This window comes from Stegodyphus dumicola, chromosome 3 (assembly GCF_044657685.1).
Source record: "Stegodyphus dumicola isolate Sdum_Otavi_A_Nest chromosome 3, ASM4465768v1".
NCBI classification, from domain to species: Eukaryota; Metazoa; Arthropoda; class Arachnida; order Araneae; family Eresidae; genus Stegodyphus; species Stegodyphus dumicola.
Genome location: NC_140770.1, coordinates 106,998,717 through 107,025,960, shown reverse-complemented (window position 1 = coordinate 107,025,960; position 27,244 = coordinate 106,998,717). Strand labels below are relative to the sequence as shown.

Below are 27,244 nucleotides of genomic sequence, written 5' to 3'. Positions count from 1 at the left end.
TTTAAAAGTGGTGGGTGCAACTGTAAGCAACACAAGATGTGAGTATCAAGGAAACTACCAAAATTTAAAAATAAAAGCAGATTCACTACCTTATATGCAATAATTCAAAATAAGAAACTGCAGATTAAACACATAACTTTAGTACTTTTGCCACTCTCATTGGCCATACCACAAATCTTTTTTTGGAATCAAAAATACATGGTCATTGCAAGGCTTCACTCATCTTTAGCAACAGATATGAAATTACTCGAGTTTGGTTGGGATGTGAAGTCGCATCCCCCATATGGCCCAATTTTGCACCATCGGGTTATCATTTATTTTGAAGTTTAGAAAACTTCTTAAATGGTAAAAATTTCAGTACTAACGATGACTTCAAATCACACTTGGTTGAGTTCTTTGTTAATAAAAACTGGGTACTCAATGGGCATGGAAAGATGAAGTTACCAGAAAGACAGCAAAAAGTCATCCAACAAAATGGAAGATATTTAACTGATTAAAGCTCATTTTTTAGCAAAAACTAGATTTTAATTTACACTAAAAAAACGAAATTATTTTCTTTCCAATCCGATATGTACAATTAAGATAAAATAACAATATTGATGAATATCATATTCAGTCTTTTTGTAACTGTTGTAACAATTAACTTAAAAGTCTACAAAACTACATCCATCCCTTAAAAAAAAAAAAAAAAAAAAAAAAAAAAAAATTGCTAGTAGAATAGGCATCCTTAAATTTGATCACAAAAATAACGAGAAACATATAAATACCATATTTATTCACTCCCCCCCCTCTGCTAGCTTAAAAGTAGTTTATAAATACCCTACATTTGATATTTTCTGACCACATGTATAGGAAAAGCCATTTATGTAGAAAACTCTAACTAGCACTTAAGGAGGGGGATATTAGGTGAAAAAATATGCGTAAATACAGTACATATTTTCACAGCACTTTAGTTTGCTTGTTTATAATGTGTTCCCAATGTCTTTAACATGAAAATTTATTTTATGAATTGATCATAACATTTCTGGAAATTTGACCAATTATTCGGAAGGCTTCTTTGATTGGATGAGTACATGCCAATGTAAAATTTTAAATTAAGGAAAAGAGCAACTTTAGTTTAACACAGATGTTTTGAAGGGAAAAGAAAATATACAGAATTTTTCACTTGAAAAAGAAATACTTGTGTCTGACTGCTGTTAACCACTTGCGCTCCGACTAAACTTCACGGTTGCGTTGCCGTGCGCTACAATATAACAAGCGGTAAAGTGTCTCATTTACGCCGCTCCGCATCTGCGAGTGCAATCCAGATCTGTAACTCGAGAAATAAACAATCTCGTTGTTAGGCGACGTGTGCAACAGGTTATTTTCACTTTTGCGCGTGGTTTGAGACAAAAGCATCTCAACGTGCGTGGCACGTCTTTTTTTTAGTGCAAGTGGTTACAATTGATAAAGTTATTCACAATCTACGTCAAAATATGGTTGTTTTTGTTGCCTAATTGTAAACGGTTATCTAAAATTGAAATCAGGCTGCATGGAGATTTAACCCCTCAGTTAGAAATTTTTAAAATATATTTTGACTTTAAATTCTAAACTTTATTTTAGTTAAAAAAATATTCTGTTGTAATATGATTACATCAATCAAACTGCTGAGCACAGTATTTTCTATGTTTTCATATGCAAACAGGTGAGATTTTGGCAAGTTTATAGCATTATCTGAATGCAATCACATGAAGTGGTGTCTACCATTTTTCAAATCCCAGTTTGCAAGTTCAGAAACTCATGAAAATCTTTCAACATAAGTATTATACGCAAAGAAAACAGAGGGATGAGTTATCAGTATAATCTATCAAATATTACAATAAATATATTTATATCAAATATTATATAAATATATTGCAAATGATGAAATGGGAATTGACTAAAAGTGCAAATGAAGAAAGTTAAAAACTCCCTTGTAGGTGAAATATTTCTAAAATAGAAGGATCAGGGGGTTATTTAAATGTAGTGCAAAACTTAACTCTTTGATACATGCAATATTATGCTTATAATGCTTTAACTAAAAAACGAATATTTCTAGAGACAAAAAATATATGAATTAAAAATAATCTACTCTTACCCACTGATCTGTGGGTGGTGGTTGCACTGTGAAACCAGCACGCGTCTATGACTTTAACCTACTGAGGTAATAGGGAAAAAAACTTACTTTCTGTGTGCATTTTCAATATATGACGAAATTTGAAAAAAAAAAAAAAAAAAAAAAAAAAAAAAAAAGTATTTAAGAATTGCATTATATGTAAAATTTTTAACTATTTTACAAAGTATACCGTCAGAAAAAAAAAAAAAAAAAATTATATAACTTTTCTACAGCAGTGAAAACATATAAATGTATATAACAGGGATGGCCAAACTTCAAGACAATGGGAGCCGCATGATAGATTTTATGAACGTTCGAGAGCCACAAGTCTAAATTTATACTGTTTAAAAAATAATGAAATAGGTTTTGAATATAAATTTTTTTTTTAAGTAAATTAATGAATATGTGATTAACATGATTATATATAAATATGAAAAATACATTTTATATCTATTTTTTTGTGTTTAGAAAAGGGCCACAAAAATAAAAATTTTTAACTTTTGTACTGTGCAGCTTTGAGTAAATTAAAAATCATTATTAAAAAGAAAACTGAGAGTTTTTTAAACTCATAAGCAGTCTTTGAGAAACGATAAATTAAATGATACTTGACAACTATAAATGATACAGCACTGCAGAGAAACTGTTATTCAAGAAAGAATATTTATTAAAAAATAAGCTATTAACTTTAGGCTTTTGCTTACACAGTAATTTTGTTTCTTCACACAATTAACGTAAGGACCAACATACTGGGATAATTCGAATCTTTGACTCCTAACCTAAGAAATCGTTAAAAACAAAAAGAATACGATCACAATTTCAGTGATATTTGAATAATCAGTATCTCTCCTGGCAGCCCTGACTGATACCGTATTTCAGTGTGGCATCCAATGGAATCTGACAGAATTCTTTAGTAATCAGTACACTGTGCATTATTGAAAATTCTCAAAATTCTCCCTTGAATCCTCCCGATAATTTTGGACAAAGATAATGAAGTTCATGCACATCACTGGAAATATCTCTCGAATCGTTCTGATAAATTTCGGACGTAAACTAAAAGGTGTTTTCTCATTCTCTGCTGCATGCTTTTGTGGTATTACGGTAGCATACTCGGCACGTATTCGAGAGGTCCAGGTTCGAGTACCGGCGAGGGCATTGCTAATCTTTCATGTCGCTTGCACCAAAAATCCTAATGTCTCTACAAGATAACAAAGTTCATCCGCATCATTGAAAATTATCTAAACCACCTCTTGAATCATTACGATAATTGTGCACATACATAACCTATTGCTAATAAATCCAGTAGTTTATGCCAGGCTACACAGATGCTTCGTCGAGCACGTATTCTATCTGTCTACCAGCCAAACCTAGGTGTTTAATTTTAAGTTTTTTTTCCCAACTACATGGCAAATCAAAACTAATCTTACAGAAGGAAAACATACCTGTCTCTCTCTACTATAATGAATTTATTTCAAATGCAGATATAATGTGAGTGTGTATCATAGAGATGTTCGATGTGGAGGCTTTTTGTAACACGGAAGAAGTTTGCACAGCAGTTTAGTTCCTAAGCTCTTGCCAAATAGGGTGGACGGATCCACCATATTGTAACTGTTGGACCCATAAAGGCGGTCAAATGACTTAAATATCTAAGAGAATAAACGTTTACGGTAGTAAAATTTCGCACTATTGTTTGAAATTTGTAGTGATCAAGCACTACTAAGCTTTCATGAAGGACGTGTAAGATGTACATAATGATCGAAAATTAGGAAGACAAAAAATATCAAGAGATTAAAAGAAGTGCAATGCTGGATCAGGGCCGGGGAACCAGGCGCAGCTGCAGTACTAAGGCATAGAAAATTTTTCAATTTTAGGTATGCTGGGCAGCAAACTGCCTCTAACCTAGTGTGATATCTATCAATGACTCTAACCTGATGCAGCAAATACGTTTGTGTTCTGTTGATTCCTCACTGCTTGACACAACGTTAGTGATATGAAGATTTGATGGTTAAGGTGAAAGATCTTTATCTGGAATAACTATATTTGATGAAATGGGAATTGACTAAAATTGAAATCATTGTTAAACCAGTGATTCTTCCCACGACTCCAAATATTTCAGCATGCACAACCATTCGTGAAATAAATTATGATCTCTTCCTAGGATTACCATGGAATTATTACGACAGATAAGAGTTACATGTGGAAAAAGTGTTCATTAAGCATATTATTGTGAATGGTTGCAAAATCTGTGAAGCAATTGCATAAAAATGCCTGACTTCAGGATAGGAAATAAATTTTTAAGGAATTCTGCAGAACATTGAGACTTGACCAAAAATTAAATCGTCATAAAATTCTTCCACAGATTAAAAGAGCTGTATATAGAACTGCAAGGTAAAACAGATTCCTTCAGCAGTTACTGATGCCATTCAAGGTCTAAATAAAGGCAGTACCATAGAATGAACAGCAAATCTTCCAGGTGGATTACAATTGTTGTGAACAATGGGATCACACAGGAATGTAAGCGGGCACTGCCTGAAGCAAAATTAATTTGACAGAAAAAATATTAGGGAGAATAATTAAGTAAAAATATTAGCACTGCGTTTTAGACTAACTTAGTGTATTCCGATGACCATTACCTGCTCAAAAAGTAAGTAATTACCAGATATGGAATTATTTGTAATTGTATGTATTTGTTGCTCTGACAATGAGCCACCAGCGGACAGTTTGATATCTGTCAAATTCTTACATACATAATACAGTTAAAATTCGTTAATTCGGACCTCAAAGCTATAAACTTTCTGCGCATGCATCGCTTTGACGCATGCGCGCAAGACTTTTACGGCTGCGAATATGCACGTGCGCATGCACATAATACATTTACGCATGAGCGTTTAATGTATAACGTACGGTATAAGCTAAGCTAAAATTATCTAATTCAGTTAATGTTGCAGATTGCGTTGTTCCTTGATCTTCGAACTGGATCTGGCTTATTATTTTTTGCAGACTGTTACAGCAATTTTATAAAAGTAAGCTTGAACTTTCGATTATGTCAAATAGAATTTCCGATATATATTTACTAATATGTAAAGGATCTACAAAGTATGTTTCGAAGTCCATTAAACAAAAAGTGGAATTGCTTGAAAAAATGGATAGAGGCATATCCTTTGTTTTTCTAACCATTCCGAAATCTGTTTATCCATTTAACGTTGCTCTGTGGCGGCAATGAATTGGAAGTTGATCTGTCAGCACTATCCTTATCTTCAGGGCAGATGTTTTTATTTTATTTTGCTTATAATTCCTTACTAAATGTAGTATTTCATTTCGATGTACTCTGTCTTTGATATGATTTAAATCAAATTCCTCGTCATTATAATTCGCTTCCGATAGCGAAGAAAGTAACAGGTTATTGAAAACGAAAAAATTTCGATTGACAAATTAGTCGGTATTCTCGACACAGCAATTATAGGACTTGAACAGCGGAACTTTGTAACTGAACAAGAAATTATGTCTCTTTATAGAATTAAAGAGAAAGTACTATAACATAAAACGAAGCAACTTAAACAACTTACATTAAAAGAAATTTTTAATAAAGTAAACAAATAAATATTATTAAGTTTATTTTTGTGAATTTTGATACCCTTTAGATTAATTTTATAATTTCTGCATGCCATCTTACCAGATTTAAACTGATGATCTATAATCCGGATTAACGACTTTTGACTGTATCAGAAATTAGCGCTTACTAAAGAAACGTCGCACTGCATGATTCTATTTCATATTCCATTTGTATTAAATTAAACAAGTCGCAATTCAGATGACAAAGAAGCCGCAGTTTGGCCATGTCTGGTATATAATAAGGTTGTTCGGATAAATGGATTAAAAAAAAAAATTCGAGTAACATAAGAATATATATATAAAAAAAAGTTTTTTTAAAATGTCAAAGAACAAAAAAATTTTTTTTGTGTGTGTGTGAAATTGTTCAACACATGCTGTCTTTCTGGTACATGCATAGATCATTGCAAGTTTCACACATGTATCTTGTTCTATGAGGTTGCAATTTGCATTTTACTGGCATATATCCAGCGTTTCGCAGTTTCTTTTCATTTGGTTCATGAAGTTTGTGGTTTTTTACGTTAATAGGGGGCTTGGTCTTTATGGCTTTAGTATGGATCCTTCGTTTCCCATTCATATTTCGCTCCATAAAATTTATAAAATGTTTTAAATAAAGCTTTTACATGATTTCTATTTTTAATTATAGCAAAACATATTTACATTATATTTAAACCAAACAAAATAATTTACAGAATCACAATACTCGCATAGGAACAAGGTTGCCACTCAAACGGGAGAATGAAATTCCCTGACATTTCCAGGTGTGTTTCAAGAAAATTCCAGTCTATCCGCGTAATGTACGTTGGCTGTGCTAAGAGATAAATTAATTATGGTATTTACTTGTATTGTGTAGCAAATTCACTTAATTATTCAATAAATCCCAGAGGACATTTATTCTTAATTATTCTTGGTATACTTTGTTTGATAATTTTGTTTACTTTTCAACTTAAGAAACTTAATAAAATTTAAGATATACACATTGGATAACAAATGTATGTTTCATTTAATTATTACTCATGATCATCACCAGTTCAAGACGAGGCTAATCCAGTCCTTATAAATCACAATACAATGCTAAATAGTTAGGTTAGATTTTAGGTAAATTTAATTTGTGTGGGATATGTTCTTAAAAGGCACCTTAACACTTGAAAACACAAATATAATTATAATAGTTGTTGTTTTCTCCACTGAAGATTGAGATTATAATCTTCCCAATCTGGAATAAAATAAGGCTTTTTTTGCAGACATTCTGCGGCTAAACGAAAGAAAGAAATCTATTTTAATAAACTGAGGTACTTTATATTTATTTTGCAGCATACATAAGGAAAAAATGTGTGCATTAAATTTCGTGATGGTATGTCATCATACTGCTAGAATTAATTTCAGGATTATGCCAGAGAAAATTTCCTGAAATTTGGAAATATTATTTACTAATAATAAATTTACAGGGAAGAAGCAACATTAAATTATATGAATAACATAAAAATAAAGATAATTACTTAAAAATTGAATTAGAATAATCAACGATATTTTAGCGAATAATATGACATGGTTAGCCTAGATGACTGATTATTATTTTTTTATTTTATTGCAAAATGGCAAGGTATTTATTTAAAAAAAAAAGGTTTAAAAAGATTTTGCGGTAAAATTTTAGTATACGGTAAGGCTTTGGCACGATTTTGAAACTTGTCGCCAAGACCAAAATGACCCCTTTACTGCGCATCATCATGTCGCCAAATCCCATTGTACCATACATGGAGATTATTCTAACCAAAGAACGTCTATGTAAAGAAGAAAAGGTTTCATACAAGTAAAATGCTATTAAGCCGCTAGAATGCGGAGGGAAAATTTGCCAAGGGATTTGGCGGCGGAACCTGGCGGCTAGAATTTCTCTCTCCGCGATGTGTACCGGAAATTGAGAAACACGTGTTAAGAAGAAACGTTCTTTGACAAAAGGAAAGCTACGAAAAATCCAAGAAGAAACGTTTTATCAAAGGACGTTTCTTCTTGCATTTTTCGCAATAATTTTAAAAACGGATTTTCGTAGTTTTAGTTTTCCCTGAAAATAACTAATCCATGAATTAATTTGCTTGCGCCAAAAAATATTTTCTTTTCCTTTAGTTTAACCACTTGCGCTAAGACTAAACTTCACGGTTGCGGTGCCGTGCGCTACAATATAACAAGCGGTAAAGTGTCTCCTTTACGCCGCTCCGCATCTGCGAGTGCAATCCAGATCTGTAACTCGAGAAATAAACAATCTCGTTGTTAGGCTACGTGTGCACCATGTTATTTTCATTTTTGCGATAAGTTCACATCGCTCGCGGTTTGAGACAAAAGCATCTCGACGTGCGTGGCACGTCTTTTTAGCGCAAGTGGTTAAAGAAATTTTAAACGATATTCATTTTATGAACTCTTGATAACGTGACCTTCGAACTTCGACACCGGTTTCGAGCTTTGGCGACAGATATATCACGCATACACAGCTGTTTCCCCTCTATGATGGAACGGAGCCACGTCTGTTGCGGAGAGGTTTTTTCCTTCTTTACAATACATATGCTTTGATTCTAACCTCCATGGTACCGTATAATAGGATTAAACCCATTTTGTTTTATACGGGAACAGGTACATTCTTTAGTTCATGCACTGCACATGCGATTCTCGACAATACTGGAAACCAAAAGTTGCGGGAAAATTGCTTTGCCTTTCTAAAAGCCAATAAAATTGGAGCTGCGAAAATTGGCTCTATGCCAGCTGCCCGAATGACACTCACGTGATACACAATTCGCCAAAATAGTTATCTCTTTCGACGTCGGCGCAAAAATCGCTTTTTTTGGCGGGATCCTTGTATGAACTTCCCTGACTTTTCCAGATTTTGACAAAAATACTTAAATTCTCTGAATTGTTTGGTCAATTTTCGAATTCCCTGACATTTCCCGGTTTTCCAGGTAGCGTGGCAACCCTGTAGGAAGTAAGCGTATTGAGCTCAGAGAAAAATGTCTGGAAATGAAAGGCATTTTCACTCGGCAGGTGCATGTATTAATCAGCAATAAAATAACTCTGTGATTTCCCAGCCTCTTATCTATATCTATGTAAAAATAAACACTCCTGTTTGAAAGCTATACACAGGTTGTTTATAGTATATGCAGTTTAATTATTGCTATATTTTTATTGTCTGTGACAGAAATGATGATATGCGACGAATAACTTTTGAAACTTAAAGTTGTTTATGCGAATAAAAGGAAGTTATTTTGTCTCATTGAAAATTAATTAAAAATAATTCAAATTCCTGCAGTCATTTCATGTTATTTAGAGGAAAAAAGATAAGTAATCAGTCGGTTTTCACTCAAACATTTTGTAAAGAAAAAGGCCAAAAAATTCAAAAATTGTTTGTTTAAGGGCGTGACCACTGCAGATGAAGTGGTTAAGATTTAAAGCATTCTAAACCTGTATATGTAATGGGAACTCTGAATACAGAAGTAATTGGAAGCAGTTCAGTTTTCAATACAGTAATCTGCTGAGGGTAACATTCCACTTGTTAACAAACCCATTCAATGGAAGTCATTGAAAAATATGTGATACAGAGAAATAATTTTGAGACCTGAAGTTCTTTCATAGTATCCAAAGTAAGAACATGTACATGAACTTTATACTAAATGGGAAAGTTAATTAACAGCAACAAATTTACTTATTTAAAAACAATTTTTGATAATGAATTGTAAATATTGTTGAGAAAACTGAAGAAGAGCTTGTTGGATTTATTAGTAATATTAATTTTAAAACACAAGTTAAACAAGATGCAAATAGCTTACTTTAACTGTGGTTGTAAGAGATTTCATTTATTATTTTTTAATGAAATTTAAACATACCTGCAAGATTATTTTATTCCCTTTTTAAAATAACAATAAAAACTAGCATTTTAAGAAATGAATCCACCCTTACAATGACTGATTTTCTAAGGTCAGTAATATCAACACAAATTCACTAGGAGGAAAAAGATTACCACTGAATTCTCAATCAATTTACAATTCAGAGCCTATGCAAAAAATGGTAAGATCTCTGAATACTGGTAGTTTGATTCAGGTGCATGTTTTCTCCAAGTGTAATGTGGGCTAGCTTCCCTTAAGAAGTCATTCATGAATACCCCTTTTCTACACTCATGGCCATAAATTAAGGATAATTCGGAGTCACGCGGAAATCGAACTCTAAAATAAATATATCACCTGTAAAATCACTACACACATCTTCAAGAATCATATGCAAATTTCAGGAAGTAACCAGATGACACCGATGGTACATCACAATGACGAGAGTGTAAGAGAATGATATATAAGGAATACAGGCAAAGAAGTAAAATTGTTCGCAGGCACTTTATAAGCATTTCAATGCAATAACCGAATAGTTATGATACAAAGGACGCATTTGGATGATTTTTTACGTGGTAGAATTATCGGCCGCCAGGAATGTGGGCGTACCCAACTGGAAGTATGAGATGAATTTAAAATAGCCCAGAGTGTCATCTCCAGGCTTTGGCAACGATCCCAAGATGATGATAATGTGAGTAGACATTACAGCACAGGTTGCCCCAGAATTACAATGCTGTATGAGGACCGGTATTTGGCAGTTACTGCCAAAAGAAACAGGCGTAGCACAGCCTCAGAACTGTCTCGTCAGCTCTCTTCAGCCACTGGTACGACAATTTCAAGGCAGACCGTGTACAAACGCTTAAGGCAGCTCGTAGACCTGTGAGATGCGTTCCACTTACTGCAACTCACTGTCGCCTGCGGTTAGCCTAGAGTAGAGAGCATGCATTGTGGACACCGCAACAGAGAGTTTGTGTGATGTTTTCCGACGAATCCAGGTTTAGCTTGCAGTCTGATTCTTGCCGGACTTTCATATGAAGAGCTCCAGGTACCCGTTATCACCAAGAAAACATCATTGGATAATACCGTTACGGTGGTGCAGGAGTGCTCGTTTGGGGTGGAATTATTCTGGGTTCCAGAACTGACCTGCATGTTCAAATTGGAACCATGACAAGTCAAATCTATGGGGACGTCATTCTGGAACAACATGTACGTTTTTTTCGGGGTGGCATGGGCGCACAATTTTTGTTTATGGATGGCACTGCCCGGCCTCACTGTGCAAATATCGTAAGCAAATGCCTTCAATCAGAAGATATCACCCGTATGGACTGGCTAGCATTCTCACTGGACTTGAATCAAGTAGAGTACGTGTGGGACATGCTTGGCCGAAGAGTTGCAGCCCGTCAACCTCCTCCTACATGTCTACAGGAACTTCGGAGAGCATTGCTTTTTGAGTGGTGTAATATCCCCCAAGATCAGATCGATAATTTGATACTCAGCATGCCTAGGCGTTGTAGGGTCTGTATTGCATTGTCTGGGAGACATACAATGTATTAAAAATCATACCAACCATGTAATATTGGTTTTTTGTAATTTGATCCTGGGAGAAAAAATCGCTAATTTTTTTAATAATATAAAATATACAGCATCTTTTTTTGCTCTTTACATTTTGAATAAATAAGCTTTACAAATAAGTCAGATTTGTTTTGCTTCTAACTCTTCCTTTGCCTGATTTTGCGTTATCCTTAATTTATGGACATGAGTGTATTAGGCAGGTAGACTTGCATGCTTTACTGTAATCCAAATAACTCATTTTACACATTAACACAAAGTGTGGCTTTCAATAAAACCATCTTAATTACTATTATACAGCTTCAATGGAATAATTTTGCATTACTTTATTACAAAATACAGTTATTAGACAAAATCCACCAATCTTCATCTTTACAGGCCTTTGAAATAGCTAAAGGAGCATCAGTAAACTTCCGCTTTCTTTCATTTTCATACAGCTAAGGAAAGATTAATAATGTATTATTATTTGGTAAAAGTACATGAGCGAACAAAACATACAATAAAATAACCCATAACACAAACATATGAACATCGGTAGTTTGATTCAGGTTCAGGTTTCTCCAGATGTAATGTGAGCTAGCTTCCCCTTATAAGAAAAAATATTTATAACCAAATTTTCTTTCCAGAAAAGAAATATGATTACTACAAATTCATAATCAGTACTTTCTGATTACCTGCACCACCACCAAAAAGTTGCAGAAAACAATTCATAAGGCAAAGCAGTATGATGCCCGAAATTATTTATACGACAACCTAGGTATGCACATAGCACATCTGTTTTGTCCAGTGCACAGTACTGATGTTGTATAGATGGTGAGTTTATGCAATTCACAATTCTCTAAATATTCTTTTTAACACTAGAACGGCGAGAAAATCGTATCTACTGGAACGGCAGTAAGGGGTCATTTTGACTCTTCGATGAAAGTACTGAAATAACAACGGTAAAACAATTTTAAATGCCATACATTGGCACAAATATGTACTTTATATGTCTTTCATAATTTATATTTAATATTACATGATAATTTATTGACTTTTTAAAATACTGTAAATGTATCGAGTACATGGCGATCAATTGGACCATACTACAATTACTCAAATAACTCATTAATTTGATATAAGATTTGATTTCAAATAAATGGTTTCACAAATTAAAACTAAGGCTAACTAAAATAAAACACAATTTATATAATAATATCTTTTTATGTACTTACTTGGAGGAGGATTCACTCTCTAAATCCAGAAATGAGAAATGTTCTCTGATGTTTCAGTTATATCATTATATGTGTAGCTAGCTGAATGGAATATGTAAAGCATTTCATTTCAATTCTATGTTTAAAATATTAGAGATTAGACATGCATATTAAGAATTAATGCAGTTGATACAAAAATAATTTTTAACAATTTTTCCAGCGACAATTTTTCCACAAACAACTTTGGAACAAGATGCACAATATGCTTGAGATTTGTTTCCATTGCATCTCTGTACTTGACACTTTTTCTCTTTATATCCATTTTCTTTTCATGTTTTTTTTTTTTTTTTTTTTTTTTTTTTGGGAAGACTCAGGAAGGATCTTTGGGAGTTTTGAAGCCATATGTACCACTCTTTCCTCTCCTAATTTCAGTAGTAGTAATGGAGGACGTGGGCACCATCCCTCTACCATTACGGTTAATCGGTTCTGCCCACGTCCACTCTTATCTAGTATTTACTAATAAATAAAAGGTTTTACATTGCCATATAGTGTGCCATATAAAAAAAAAAAATAAATAAAAATAAAAATCTTAAAGTGGTACTTTAGAGTCCTTCATGAAGTGTATCTGTAAGTAATTTTTTATAAAATGTCGAAATTTGTTCTTAGTAAAACACGTTTGATATTTATTCCCTCGTTCTTCTTCAAGAAGTTCTTCTCTTTCTTTTTTCTTCATTCTTCTCTTTCCTTTAATCTTCGTTAAATCTTCCTTTCTTCTATCTTAATTTCTTTCCTCCACTTTACATGTATTTTCTTCCTATATGTCCTTTATCTTTTTACTTAATATAGCGAATAAGAAATCCATCTTTATGAAATACTTCTTAACATATTCTTTCCATCTTCTACAGAAAAATTTCCTTTTTCTTTTTAAAAACCTTTATTTGTAATTTTATACCTTTTCCGTTTAAATTTTTTTCCTTTGAAGCCATCTTCTTCCGCCTTTCCTTTGAAACCTTTATTTTCAAATTTTTTTCCTTTGAAGCTTACTTCTTCTGCCTTTCCATAAACGATTAAGTAGCCCTTCATTAGCTATATCATCTTGAAAACCCCTCCCTATTTCCTAAATTTATAGTTATCCTTATACTATGGAGTAAATTCATCTATATCTCAAATCCACAAACTTCTTCTACTCAGCAGCTTCTTCTTCTCTTCCTGTAAATTCCATTATGTTCCCTTCATTCTTCATATATAGGACAAATATGAAATCCATCATTATGAATTATTTCTTCTTAAATTCTCACTTTCCTTTTCATTAATTTCAACTTCTTCTTGTCCTCGTGGTTTCTTCATAAATAACTTGATATCTTAATCTCTATTTTTTTAATAAACATCTTCCTGTAAAATTTTCCTCTTCTTCTTTTAGTGAAACATTCTTATTTAATGAAAAATGTCTTAACTAGTAAATACACAGTAGATTTTACAGGTTAGCAAATTCAAAGGTACATTTATTCTAATTGTAATGTGACATTAGTTCCTTTTCTTATTCTTTCTATGGCTGAATCATGTAGAGCTTTCCCCTTCTTCCTTTATTGGACAGTTAAGAAAAACATTCTTGTTAGTTCTTGTTTCTTAAGAAAAACATTCCTTCTTCATAAATTACTTGTCCTTTTACCTTTTAACTTCTTTTTATAAAAGTTCAATAAATTTCTCTTTCTTCTTTGTAGAATCTTGCTGTAAGAATTAAATGCTTCAGTTTCATAGGTAGCCTCCATATTCTTTAAGGGAACAGTTGAAAGATCTGCTCTTTAGATTTACTTTTACCCTTAAATCGTATTGCTTCTTTATAAATTTCTTCTTCTGCATAGTTAATGCATATTTTAAAATTCAATGCCATTATGAATGTATGGTATTTCCCTGAATAAATAAATTTATTTATTATTATTATTATTTTTATTTGACATATCTTAATATCACAATTTATTACATATGTTCCATATGTATATTTAGAGGTAATTTTGAAAGTAGAATCCTTTAAATGATATTTAATTTTTAGCATTTAAATAAATTATATAACTTGACATAGGTCTGTTCCTGTTCTTCCTAGTATTTGCATTGTTTTCGTGATTTTTTGTACTATATATTTTTGTTTAACTAAATTTTTTAAACGCTTCAATATTTGTAGAAGGCATGTTTATATGAAAATCTTTGGTTAACAGACAGTTCGTGATAAAAAATGTGGAACGCTTCACGATTTTGCGTGTCATCCTTGCGCAGGGGCCATGCTAATCTTATCTGTATTGTTCCAATTTTAGTACATGTACTGCCGAAACAAGTACAAATTTCAGTAGAAAATCTCTCCTGTTACACTTTTATAAATTATCCAGGCATTCAAAGCTGCAGGATCCAAAATATTGAAAAAGATATGTACAGGCCATCGTCTAGAAGCCGATTTAACTGAATATTTTCGGCACATCTAATCACGATCATCATTGCATTGTAAAATGCTATTGAATCAGCCAACTGCTTGAAACTGTCTTCAGTTTTTACAGTACATTGTAATGAGCTCAGCAGAAAAACACATTTGTTTCTTTTGCCTTGATAGATGGTATGTGCGATATTATCATGTTCCATTATTGTCGACGAATAAAGATTACTACGCATATTTTTCAAAGATATAGGAATTTTGTTTCTGTTCTTTATCATTGCGCTGACCATAGTTGTATTTTTTGATTTTAGCATTTCTGCTAATTTAATGCTAGTAAAAAAGTTATCCATGGTAATATTCCTCTCTTTGTTTACATGTGGCTCCGGTAATTTTTTGACAATTAATTATTTTCAGACAAACTTAATTGAGGATTTGTTGTTTCATCTTTTCCTAGATAAGGAAATCCATTCAAGAGGTATTAAGTATCAATGTCTACAGATAACCGAAATTTTATTCCACATTTGTCAGGTTTATTAGGCATATCTTGCGTAAATCTACGTCTAGCTTTAGATGGGAATAATTGTTCATCAACTGTAATATTTTGTCCTGGCCAGTAGCTTGTTTTGCAGGTTTCAATAAATTTTTTCCACATGTCTGATGCAAGAGCAAATTTATTAGCCTGTAATCGAGTAGATTTTGTTGTCTTTTCATTGAACCTTAAAAATTGTTTTATTTCTTTGAAACTATCTCTTGATATAATTTCTTTGCAAAATGGTATTCCCCATGCTTCAGACCACAAGGAATGTAAATATAAGCCGTTTGCTCCTCGAACATACAACATAGCAACAAAAGGATCTAACTCAGCCAGAGATAACTTCCAGTCTTTATTTCCAATTTGCCGATGAGCTTCGGATTCTGTACGTATATGTTCTCTATATGCAGCAAGATATCATCATCAATAAAAAGCTTGAAAGCACTAGACACCTTGTCCTCAGAAACACGACTCTTTGCAAAAGATGTTGGCCCTGCTGTTTCTTTAAAAACATTATGAGCAAGAACATGGCTGCAGACTGAATTTTTGGACTTTATTTCATTCCATATAGTGTTATCAGAAGCTGTAAAAACAGTTTTGCAAATACCCTGATCCGTTTTTGCCCGTTTATTTCTGCTGAGTTCTTCTTTTTTTACTTTGCTGCCCTCAAATTCACTAATAGTTTGTGTCTGGAATTCAAAGACCTCTTTTCCGCTTATTAGACATATTTTGTAAAAGTTGAAAAAGTAGAAAAACATCGGACTATCAGAAAACGATAGGGAATATATTTTAGCATATGATTCTCACAACGTAAAGGAAAGGTGATAATGAACTTGAGGGCAAAATTCACAAGTACTGAAATACTGATTTGGAATTACTAAGAAAACATCTGTCCTAGCTGTTATCACCTGCAGTAAGTAAGCTGAATTAACAAACAGGAAAATACATCTGTAAAATAAACTATTTCTGAAAAGAAATGTAAGCATGAAAAACCTTGCATCTACCTTCTGTGCAGTATTCTCTTCAAACGAATAGATGAATGAAAACAAAGGTACAATAATTTATGTAGACATTACAAAATAGTGAGACCACCCAGGTTTTTATCCCTCTGGGAGATAGCATGAATGCAATTGAAAAATCCTTATAAGTGAATGTTTTTCATAGGTAATTTGACAATGCCTGGAGCAGAAAGAGGGATAAAAGTAAAGGGGTCAAAATGACCCCCCGTCCGCCGTTCTAGGAATAATGCCAATGTTACAAAACTAAAAAACCTAGAATGCTTAAATATTTTTTTTTACAAATATTTGTATCTATTTAGGAAAAGTAAAAAAATTTCAAACAATTTCTTCCAATAAAACAAAAGTAATCAACGGTCAAAAGTGTTCAGGGGTCAAAATGACCCATACCGCTGTTCTAATGTTAAAGAAAGCACTATGTACACTGCACAAAAAGGGGGGGGGACAGATCTCCTGTTTTACTGGGCCTATTGACATAATTCAATTTGCGTTTTTCATGTCTCGAAAGCGTGACTTAAGATATATATTAGATTTATATATAGCATTGTTCTAATATACGTAATTTGACATAAAATCGGACTTTTTCTGAAAGGACCTACCAATTTTTTTCCATATTTCGATTCTATGACTCAAATTATGCCAAAAGTTTTGTAAAAATTACACGAGTAGTATTTAAAAAATTACCTCTCAAAATTTTAGCTCCTCACTATTAATTGAATTCGATATATATTAACATATTTTTAAAATTAAACTTACTTAATTCATTCTTCCAAAAGGCCCACCAGCGGCCGAGCGGTAAAGGCGCTGAACACTGGTAGTTCGGTCTGAGGTTCGAATCCCGCGAACGGGCTGGCTGCATGGGCGTTTTCGTGGTTTTCCCCATGTGTAACGTGTATACGAGCCAGTTTCCCTTAGAAAGTCCTCCACGAAAGGCATCCCTCCCTTTAGGCAGATAGCCCTCGTGTGCTTTGCCATAATTAAATACACCAACACCATTCTTCCAAAATTTGAAATTTAGGCTTAATCCAAATATATTTGCACATTTTTTATGATTTATTTAAAAATATTTTGAAAACATTTTTGAATTATAAAAGGTGTAGCTATTAACTTCCAGGACTGCTATAATAACATCAGAACAAATGATGTGAGAAACGTAATCTTTTAATATGTTTTGAAGTAATCCCCACCTGCCATAATACACTTCTGTGCTCAGCTGTATAAGTTGTGGAAACAACTTTTAAAGTCCTCTTTCGAAAGGCTCTTCAATGTCGATGTCACGTTCTTCTTGATGCCTTCAACATCCACAAAGCGTGTTCCTTTGATCACAGTTTCGAGTTTGGGAAAGAAGTCTGCGAGGGCAAAGTCAGGAAAGTATGGTGGATGATGCAGCTCCACAACCTCATGTTTGGCCCAAAACCTCTTCAGTGGCAACGCGATGTGGGGGCGGGCATTGTCATGCAATGTGACATTGACATTGAACAGCCTTCCAAAAGAGGACTTTAAAAGTTGTTTCCACAACTTATACAGACAAGCACAGAAGTGTATTACGACAGATGGGGATTACTTCGAAACATAAAAGGTTACGTTTTTCACATCATCTCTTCTGGTGTTATTAGAGAAGTCATGGAAATCAATAGCCACACCTTGTTATATAGGTATTAAACTATAATCTATAAATTTTTTAACATCATCTTAAAGTAGATGCATTTCTAGGCACACCTGCAAAAAATTAAGAGTCTTGTTCGAAATTTTCTACAATATGCATGAATTTACAATATTGAAGCATTTTGAAATTTGACAGCTTTTCTTTGAGTGATAATAATGCCAAATTTGGTTTTGCACTTTGTTAATATTAACTGAAAGTATGAACGATGAATTTTTTCTGCTTGTCTGCAATGAAAAACAGCAATAGAAAACAGATTGCAATAAATTAAGAAGTTCACCAAGAAAATTATTCCTGGCACCAACTGAAAAACCTCTGCCAAGATAAATTTTTAAATTTCTCCATAAATTTCACACCAAATTTTACAAAATTTAATATTTAGGCATAATTTAAATCATAGAATCGAAATATGGGAAAAAATTGGCATGCCATTTCAGAAAAAAGCAAATTTTGTGTCAAAATACCTATATTAGAAGAGTGCTATCTACAACTCTAATATATATCCTAAGTCGCACTTTCGAGACATGAAAAACACAATTTGAATTTCGCGAATAGGCCCAGTAGAACAGGAGATATCGAACTGTCCCTCCCTTTTTTTTTTTTTTTTTTGCGCAGTGTACATATAGAGAAAATAGCACAAAAAATTACATAAGGATTTCTTGAAAAAGGTAAGTGTTTTATTACTCATGGTTCTTGCATTTTAAATTTTATATGAATGCTCTCTTATAGAATTCATAACGCACTGCCATTTTGAAAATGCTTTTTTATCTTTGGTGAGAAATTATTTGCCAAAAGAGTTTCTAAATGCTTCCTTCCCAAAGTCAGCAATGAATGTACAACTTATTGGTAAGGGTGCAGCTAATCAGAAATTACTATATAATAAATACTTTACCTGTCCAGAAACTCGGATATGATTGGCAATAAAAAAAAAAAATCCAAGAAAATTAAGTTTTGCCATTCAACGACAAAGAATGTAAAATGTATATTTTATTTGCAAAAAGTTGGAGGGGGGGGAAACTGAGAAAACTTCAAACACTTTTTTTTCCCCATCTCAATCTAAGTTATTTATCTCGAACAAATGACAAGCTCTGCACTTTTTATAATCGCAGCTTACCGACAATGAAAAGTTTAATCATGGTTATTAGCAGTGATATGGATCTTGAGCCAGTGATACAAGATACAGTAAATACAGTATGGCACTTAACATATTATCCAGTTGACTGTGAAACTGTTGCCAAGCAACATGATTTAATGCCAATAATAGATATGTGTGATTTAACAACATACTCATAACATTTAAGCTTTTGTTTCAAATAACCCTGACAAATTCTCGATAAGCTACCTTTATTTATATCCTTGTTTTTACAAACAAGGATATAAATTACTGTCATAGTTGTATTTTTTCTTGCATTTTTTTTTTGGGAGGGGAAAGGATCTACCATCTACACAGTAGAAAGCTATTGATTATTTTCAGTTATGGGATCATACTATCAAAAATGTGTATTACTGGTATGTATGTTATGGCCAGCTGAATATGGCTTACAAAACAGTAACAGACAGGAACAATTACTGGTGAGAAGTTTGTACTCATTGCACTTTATAATAGAAACTGACAAAAGCCTTTCAACGAAATAGGTTGAATATTGATTATTAAATAAAGAAAGATCAGTTCCTTTATAATTCCACAGGAACGGTTGGTGCAACTTTGGCAGGATCATAGCCAGTTTTTTTTGGTTTGATGATAGCCAACTTTCACAGCTGATGGGATAATATTTAAGTACCTAGAACATAATTATTAAACAGATAAACATATTTTATAATTTTGTAAATCAAATTATTCCTTTAGTAAATGGATGCTTATAATGGATAAATAAAAACTGAAAATTGGATACTTATTTCTAGACAAATGGATTACATAATTATTTCAAATAAATAGTTTATGCCAGTGGTGCCCACCCTTAAGTTTACGAGAAAATTCAGAATTAAAAAAATTTTGGTGAGCCACAATTACATAATGCACAGGTTATATGTTAAATAAAATAATTATGCACTCTTATTAACGATTTATTAAACATTCAGTAAGATGCAAATTAAGTACAGAAAAAGAATATTTTAGTGTTAAACCTGACATTATATGCCTTCTAAGAGTTAACTATACCTCTGCTACCTATGATGGATGTCATGCCTTAATTAATAGAGTCATTAAGATGTTCAGTTTATTATCTTGAATCTGATTTTAACAAGCTCATTGTTGAAAAAACACTTTTGCAGAGGTATGTTGATTCAAAGCAGAAGTTTAATCTTTGAAAGGTTTCTTTTCAAAGTGGATATTTTTCTCACCTACGAGTATCCAAAAAGTCTGTTTGTGATATTCTTATTTTTAATTGTAGACCAGACTGAAAATCAATTGTTTCTTCCTTTCTAGATCAGTAAGTAGGAAGAATTTTTAGTAGTAGTAGTAGTATTTTTTTTAACATACTTGGAATCTTTTGCAACATTTCTTAAATACTAGTATCAACAAATGGATTTCAAATGAATGAAGCAATGCGCTGAATTTTACAAAGATCAGAAATTCTAATTTGAAATTATTTTTAAGCTGTATCAGATTTTCAAAATATTAATTGTTTCAATTTTCCCTCTAAATTTGTTAAGTGGCAAAAGTTACATTCCTTTATTTTAAGATATAAAAATTCAAATTAATTTGGATTTAAATGCATTTATACTTCCAGTTAACTCAATAACAGTATTTTCTTTACCATAAGTTTTAGTTTATTCATTTCAGTTGTTATGTCTGTAAGATGGGCAAAATCAGACAAACCAGCTATGATCGTTAAGTTCTTCATAAATTTCATTTCTGGATTCTAAACAATGTTCTATCTCTAGAAGAAGCTCTGAAAATCATTGCAGGAATTTTCCTTTACTAACATAATTTTAAAATGTAAAGTTCCATACTCATCATAAAGCTCATCAGGCAGGAACAATCTACTCTGATATGGTCTGGCATGAATACAATTTCTTCCTTCCATTTTCATAACTCAAAATATCTGTATATAATGCTAGCTGATGTATGATGAAATGGTAGTCAAAAGGCTTTGAAAGTTAGTATCATTCTTACATAATGTGATGAAATCAACCATAGCAGGTACACGAACTGTTGCTATGGACATGAGCTTTTGAAAATAAAGATTAATGCGATTTTATTATATGTCTACTCTGCGAGTGCTGCACTTTGGTGGTCTTTTACAGATGAAAAGGGAAAGATTACTTACCCAGGTGCAAATTGGCCCTTTTCGTAACTTTTTTTTTTTTTTTTTTAAATTTATAATCGTAAATCGGAGAAGATTATCAACACGTCAAAAGAACAAAATTTTAAAAATAAAAATTTTAATTATTAAATGAATATTATATCAGACATTAAAAAAATAAAACACATTTTTCACAAAATTCTTCTCTTGCTTGGATGAATGATTGTTATGAGCATGGTTGCCTGAGGAATGTTTACTTGCATAGTTCCCAGAGTTCCACACATTTTGGGAAAATCTGGTTACTTCTACAAAGGTGGTTGCGACAATATGCGAGTAGCACTATATCTTTCTTCACCGAGCAATTATTAAACACCATTTTTATAAAAATATTTATTTGAATAACATTGCAGATATCTGTTGATTCACCGCACTTTTAACTTAAGAAAACTCACTTTTGTAAATCATCTTGGTTTTGGTGAATTTCAACCTCACCAACCTTCATTTTAATTGTGGATTTGGTAAACACTGATTGTTTGGCAATGAATGGGCTTTTCAGTTCTTTCACTTTATATTCTCTTAGACTGCTGTTAGAAGAATACTGAATGTCAGAATTTTTATGAGCTGTTGTTAAATGTTCTATGGTTCTCCCCCCCAATAGAAATTGTTGAAGCACAAATCAAACAAATACATCTGTTCTTAATATTAATGAAAAAATACTTTTCTTCCTGTTCATTGTTAAAATCATAATTGTAAATAGGATTTTTTTCCTGCCTCAAATCATCACATGATTAGGGTAATTATAAAATCAATAATATCTAAAAAATTGATGATTAACATACATGAAAGAAGCAAAAATTGTTTTATATCAAAATGCAATATTCAGTTCAATCTGAAGCGACCTACCTCAACGTCAATGATGATGCAAGGAATATTGTGAGCAACATTGTTACATAATGTAAAATAAGGATAACATTGCCTTTGAGTTCCATGCCTTTGGATGTGTGGTAACTGGAATTCGACATTTCCTTTTTCTTCTGGCACTTCACAAGACCAGACAGGCAATGTCAACCAAATCAAAAGGTCGCAAAAGCCACTGTGGCTCATGAGCTATGGGTTAGGTTTCCCTAGTTTACGTAAAATTTTGTTTTGTTCCAGAACATTGAATTAAAGTAAAATACAGCCAATAAGATAGAACAATATAACCTTAGAAATGAAATTTTAACTATTTATGACAGTTCATTGATCAAAGTTCTTTGCTTAAGTGATGTCAATTACTCTAAAATCCACTCCACTTAAGTTTCATGAAAGAAAACTTTTTCTTAGTAGTTTTGTTTCTCTTTCACACTCAATTAATTTAAAGTTTTAGCATTCTAAAGGCTCTTGTCACTTCAGTTAATTAGCAAAAGTTAGACTCTTTAATTAAATAATGTTGACAGAAAATGAAATTTGTGATTGTTAAAAGGTGAGGGACACTGATTTCTTATTTTTGAATATGAGCACAATAAAATAGCTTCTTCCTAACAATTATCAGATTATTGTATCATTCAAGGAAAGAGATTGTATAAATAACCAAACTTACATTGTTCATTGAAACTGCCAAAAGTTTAGAGAGGTCAAATTCTAATTTAGGAAGATCACTATTTATTATCTTCGCTTTGCGGGCAATAACTGGAATCACATGAGATTGCAAGATCTAAAAATAAATAAATCAGAGTTTACTAAAGAGACACATAATATAAATGGAATATGTAATAATACTTACTAATACTAAGAAAATTCTTGATGATTATGAAACTGGACAGTATGGCTCTAAATCATGGAAGAAGAAATCTTGCAAAAATCACTGTTGTTTCATTAACAAATATTTTATACATCTGCTACATTTTACAGTATGAAGTTTTTTTTATATTTTACTTATTCTTGAATCAAATGATGGATAAAGATGGATTTATAAAGTCATACATGCTAGATTTGTGAGGAGTTCCCACATCATTAATTAATTTTTAAAATAATAAAAAGAAACAATAATTAAAAACAAATAATAAACTGAAGCACCGTTTTTAAGTCGTTAGCCCCCTATTTTATTAAATTTCCACTCATAAGAAATTGCAGTTCAAATGCATAAATGACTTGCTCTCTATATTTTAATGCATTTTGAAGTAAATCAGAAGATACACCACAAACCCCCTTCCCCCTCATTGCCTCTTTTGGCAGCATTTATTTCACATTTGGCTATAAGCTTTTTGTAACTTGGCACACATTTTGAAATTTGAAAAGACTTCCCACAAGCTGTAAACTACATATTATGAAAACTGCATATTGAAGCAGCAGATAGGGGATATATCTTCGGCAACAAATAATACGAAACAGCAAGCACTTTCCAATAAAAGATTTTTTTAAATAAAAAGAATGTCCTTCACTATAATTGACTCATGAAATTAATCCCAATGTTATATTTTGGCCAAACTTAGTATCAAGAAAACAAATTTTATATCTTTCTTAAATTTTCATAATTGAGTCATCTATACATACAGCAGAATCCCATAAACTCCCAATTATTCATCATGCCATGCAACTTGACAATCACTTTATTTTTATTGCTAACGATTTCTACTGGTCAAGTAGAAAGTATCTTTGAAATAATGTTGCAAACAGTATAAGTACATCTGAATTACAGTACAAATTTAGGCACACGAATATCCATGTGTTCTTTTTTTCAGTTCAGAGACTTGTCAGATTATTCTGAATTTGAAATTTTTGTTTGTTTCCCTTTTTGATAAGTCCGCACTGCTGACAAAGTGGTTAAGACAACTGAACACTGAGACTTCGACTCAGGCTTGACCACCAGCAAATGGGCTGCTGCATAATTGGTTTTCTCTATGTATAACACGAGTACGAGACAGTTTTTCTTATAAAGTTGTCTATAAAGGCATTTATCTTCTGGAACAGACAGTCCTAATGTGCTTTACTATATTCAAACAACAACACCTTTTATGAAATTTATTGGACACTGTATAATGAATTTGGTGACATATATTGTTCTTTTTGAGGAAATTCCAATCTAGCCCATTCTTTTTCCCTCAGTAAAATTGTGGCAGGAGAAAGTCAGATAGCCACTGTTAATGAAAACTCATTTTCCTTTCTCTTACTAGCTGTTAACTAGCTTGTTTGCAGATTTATAGCTGTATTTTACTGTAAGTTAACATTTTTAGTTAATTCTATGAAGAATTTCCCAGCTTATATTCAGACTTGCGAACATTTTGTTGTTGCAAGTAAAAATGTTGAATGAGAAGAAAAGGAATGAATTAACATGATGTTGTAGCTGTGTCAATGATGAAGCCTACTCAAATAGTGCCATGGGCAAAGATTACAGCCCTGGCAATCTGCAAAATTATCAACATTTTGAATAAACATGATATGCAAATAAAATTAGATATCTTAAAAACTGATTTAGGTGTTAAGTTGTAAATAATCCATCCCTTTTTCTGTAAAACTCAATATTTTGGTAACTTGCCATGCTCTCGGTCCACATTAGGTCAAGTTTGCAGATCTCTACTGTATTAAAAATTTATTGAAGTTCCTCTCAAAATAACAGAATTATGTTTTATCCTATTAATAAAAATAATTTATCACACGGTTAACAGCTAAATAAATAAGACTAAATAAAACATAAGAATTAATCAAGGATATTCATCCAAAAAAATTACAGAAACATACTCCTTAAAAATAAAACCAGGGAGAGAAATGAAGTACTGATTACAAATTAATTAAGTAAAATACATAATAAAAATTTATTTGCATGATTTATTTATACCTTTATTTCCCATAATGAACTTTCAATAGCTCTACTTTCAGCAGGATCTGCAGCAAGAAAGTCGTATGGGTCTTTCTCAAGTTCTAAAAGAAACAAACACACGCATATCAGAAATAAATACTTCAAACATAAGTAACATTCAGAACAAATAGTAAAGATTCATGAACTTTTTGCCGCACAACTTGTGCAAAAGCTAAAACTATATCAAGGTTCGTATTCACTTCTGCAAGTGGAAAATGAGTACTTTTAACCTTCCAGCACAAGCGTATGCACAAAATTTAAGACAGATTCAGTTTTTAACGCACACTTTTCGCATATCGAAGCTGAGATGTCTGAATGTCATTTCTATTCCTCCTTTCTACCCTTCCCCACATCATGGAACATAACATCACATTAGTGGCACTTCCTTCTTATGAAAAGAAGGAAAAGAGTTTAAGCAATGTTGCCTATTGCTCTTCCGCCATTTGATCATTTAAGTCAAAGTTTTTAAATGGTAACTACATGAAAGGTAAATAATAAATAAATATATAAGATCTCAAACTGACACCAAATATATAGTATCAGCAAAAGATCCCATCTCTAAATTCAGGGTGTCAGTTAAATCATTAAAACTTCCCAATTGGATGAAGAGCCGATTCAATCCCTCCCAAAACTACCAAATGCAAACTCTTGACCAAGCAAGGGTGCTATGGTGATATATATATATATATATATATGTATATATAAATAAAATAATTAAATAAGGAGGGCAGAGGAACTTTCTTAAGCCAACTGGCCAGGTAGTGTATAAAGATTTGATATCTATTTCCAAATTATATTCCAAAACATAGCTATGAGAGGGAAATCCCTGCATAGTTTTTTTCACACACACACACACACACACAAAAAAAAAAAAAAAAAAAAAAAAAAAACCACGCGCAGGGCGTCTCAATGCTTGTTTCTTGTGGTTTCAAATTCACCTTACCTGTAGGTGTTTAGTATACATCAGAAACCCTATTATACCAGAGAGCCCTTTGTATAGAAGGGCTTGATCAAAGCTAATATAGGGAAACCCAAGGAATTTGTTTCTAGCGTCAGAAAACACTGGACATTGTTTCACAAAGTGAAAAGGTGTATCCTCTTCTTCTCCACTTGTGGAGATGCTTGGCCAGATAAGCATGTCCGGTAACAATTTGAATTACCTGGTAATACTGAGGTGTATGAGTTTACCTGACAAGTCAAGTGTACTGAGCACCAATTTAGAATGAGCACAGTCTGGTAGTTTAGATCATATATCATCATGTTTGTTCTTTATCCAGCTTCTTACTTCTTTTTTAACAGTTTGATATGAAACTAGGTAAAATGGCTCTGGGACAGACATGGGTAGTTGTGAAGCATCTTTAGCTACTTTATCAGGTAGTTCATTTCCAGCAAAATCACAATGACCTGGGACCCAGACGAAACTAATGGTGTTATGAGCTTGAACCAGAGAATTGAGATCTTGAGTACAGTTCAAAACATGATTTTGTAACTTGACACGCTTAGCCAGGGCAAGGATGGCTGATTGGCTGTCAGAGAGAATATATATATTTTTATCAACTGCATTTTTAGCTAAGAGCTCCCTGGCGACCACATTGATCGCCAGAACCTCGGCTTGGAAAACAGTTGTTAGTTTACCAAGGAAGGTATAGATGAAATCGAATGAAATCTTCTCCAGATCCCTTGGTTCTTGTAATAGCTCCAGCTCCGGTGATGTTGCACTTTGATCCATCTGTGTAACATTCAATTGATCCTGTTGGAATTAGGTCAATTAGAGATTCTATCTCATTCCTTTTTGGTATATAAGTTGAGAATAGTTTATCTGGAACTATTGTTTTAGTAATTGCATCTTTGGGAATATAGATTATAGGGATCTCATTGTCCAAGTCCAGGCATATATCAATGTGGCTTTTATTACCGAAACCTGTCCTTTGGCACCATGTGCCATTTTTATTCAACCTATACATGGCTTTAATTGCTTCTCAGCTCAAGAATAATTTCAAAGGTGAAATTTGCAATAAAAATTCTAATGCAGCAGTAGGGGTACTGTTTAAAGCTCCACTAATGCATACGCAAGCAAATCTTTGAAGCTTCTGTAAAATGTTTAAATATGTGCTTTTGTTAATAATACTGATCCAGACCACGCATCCGTAAGAAAGCATTGGCCGG

The 27,244-nt window shown here is 32.7% G+C and overlaps 1 protein-coding gene and 1 non-coding gene across 4 annotated transcripts in view; both read right to left on the bottom strand.

Annotated features, from left to right (window-relative positions):
- Nucleotides 1–11,483: 11,483 nt before the first annotated feature.
- LOC118206041 (nucleolar complex protein 4 homolog) overlaps nt 11,484–27,244 on the bottom strand; it is a 106,279-nt gene continuing 90,518 nt past the window's right edge. For all 3 annotated transcript variants that reach the window (XM_035378321.2, XM_085813141.1, XM_085813140.1), the window contains 3 exons: nt 25,058–25,140; nt 22,823–22,936; nt 11,484–11,609 (listed from right to left, as the gene is read on the bottom strand). In XM_035378321.2, the coding sequence (XP_035234212.2) occupies nt 11,502–11,609; nt 22,823–22,936; nt 25,058–25,140 (305 nt within the window). In that variant the 3' untranslated portion in view covers nt 11,484–11,501. The remainder of the gene's footprint in view (nt 11,610–22,822; nt 22,937–25,057; nt 25,141–27,244) is intronic.
- On the bottom strand, nt 14,592–14,698 carry LOC118206062 (U6 spliceosomal RNA). The gene has a single exon (XR_004761120.1). It is a non-coding gene; the product is annotated as a U6 spliceosomal RNA (small nuclear RNA).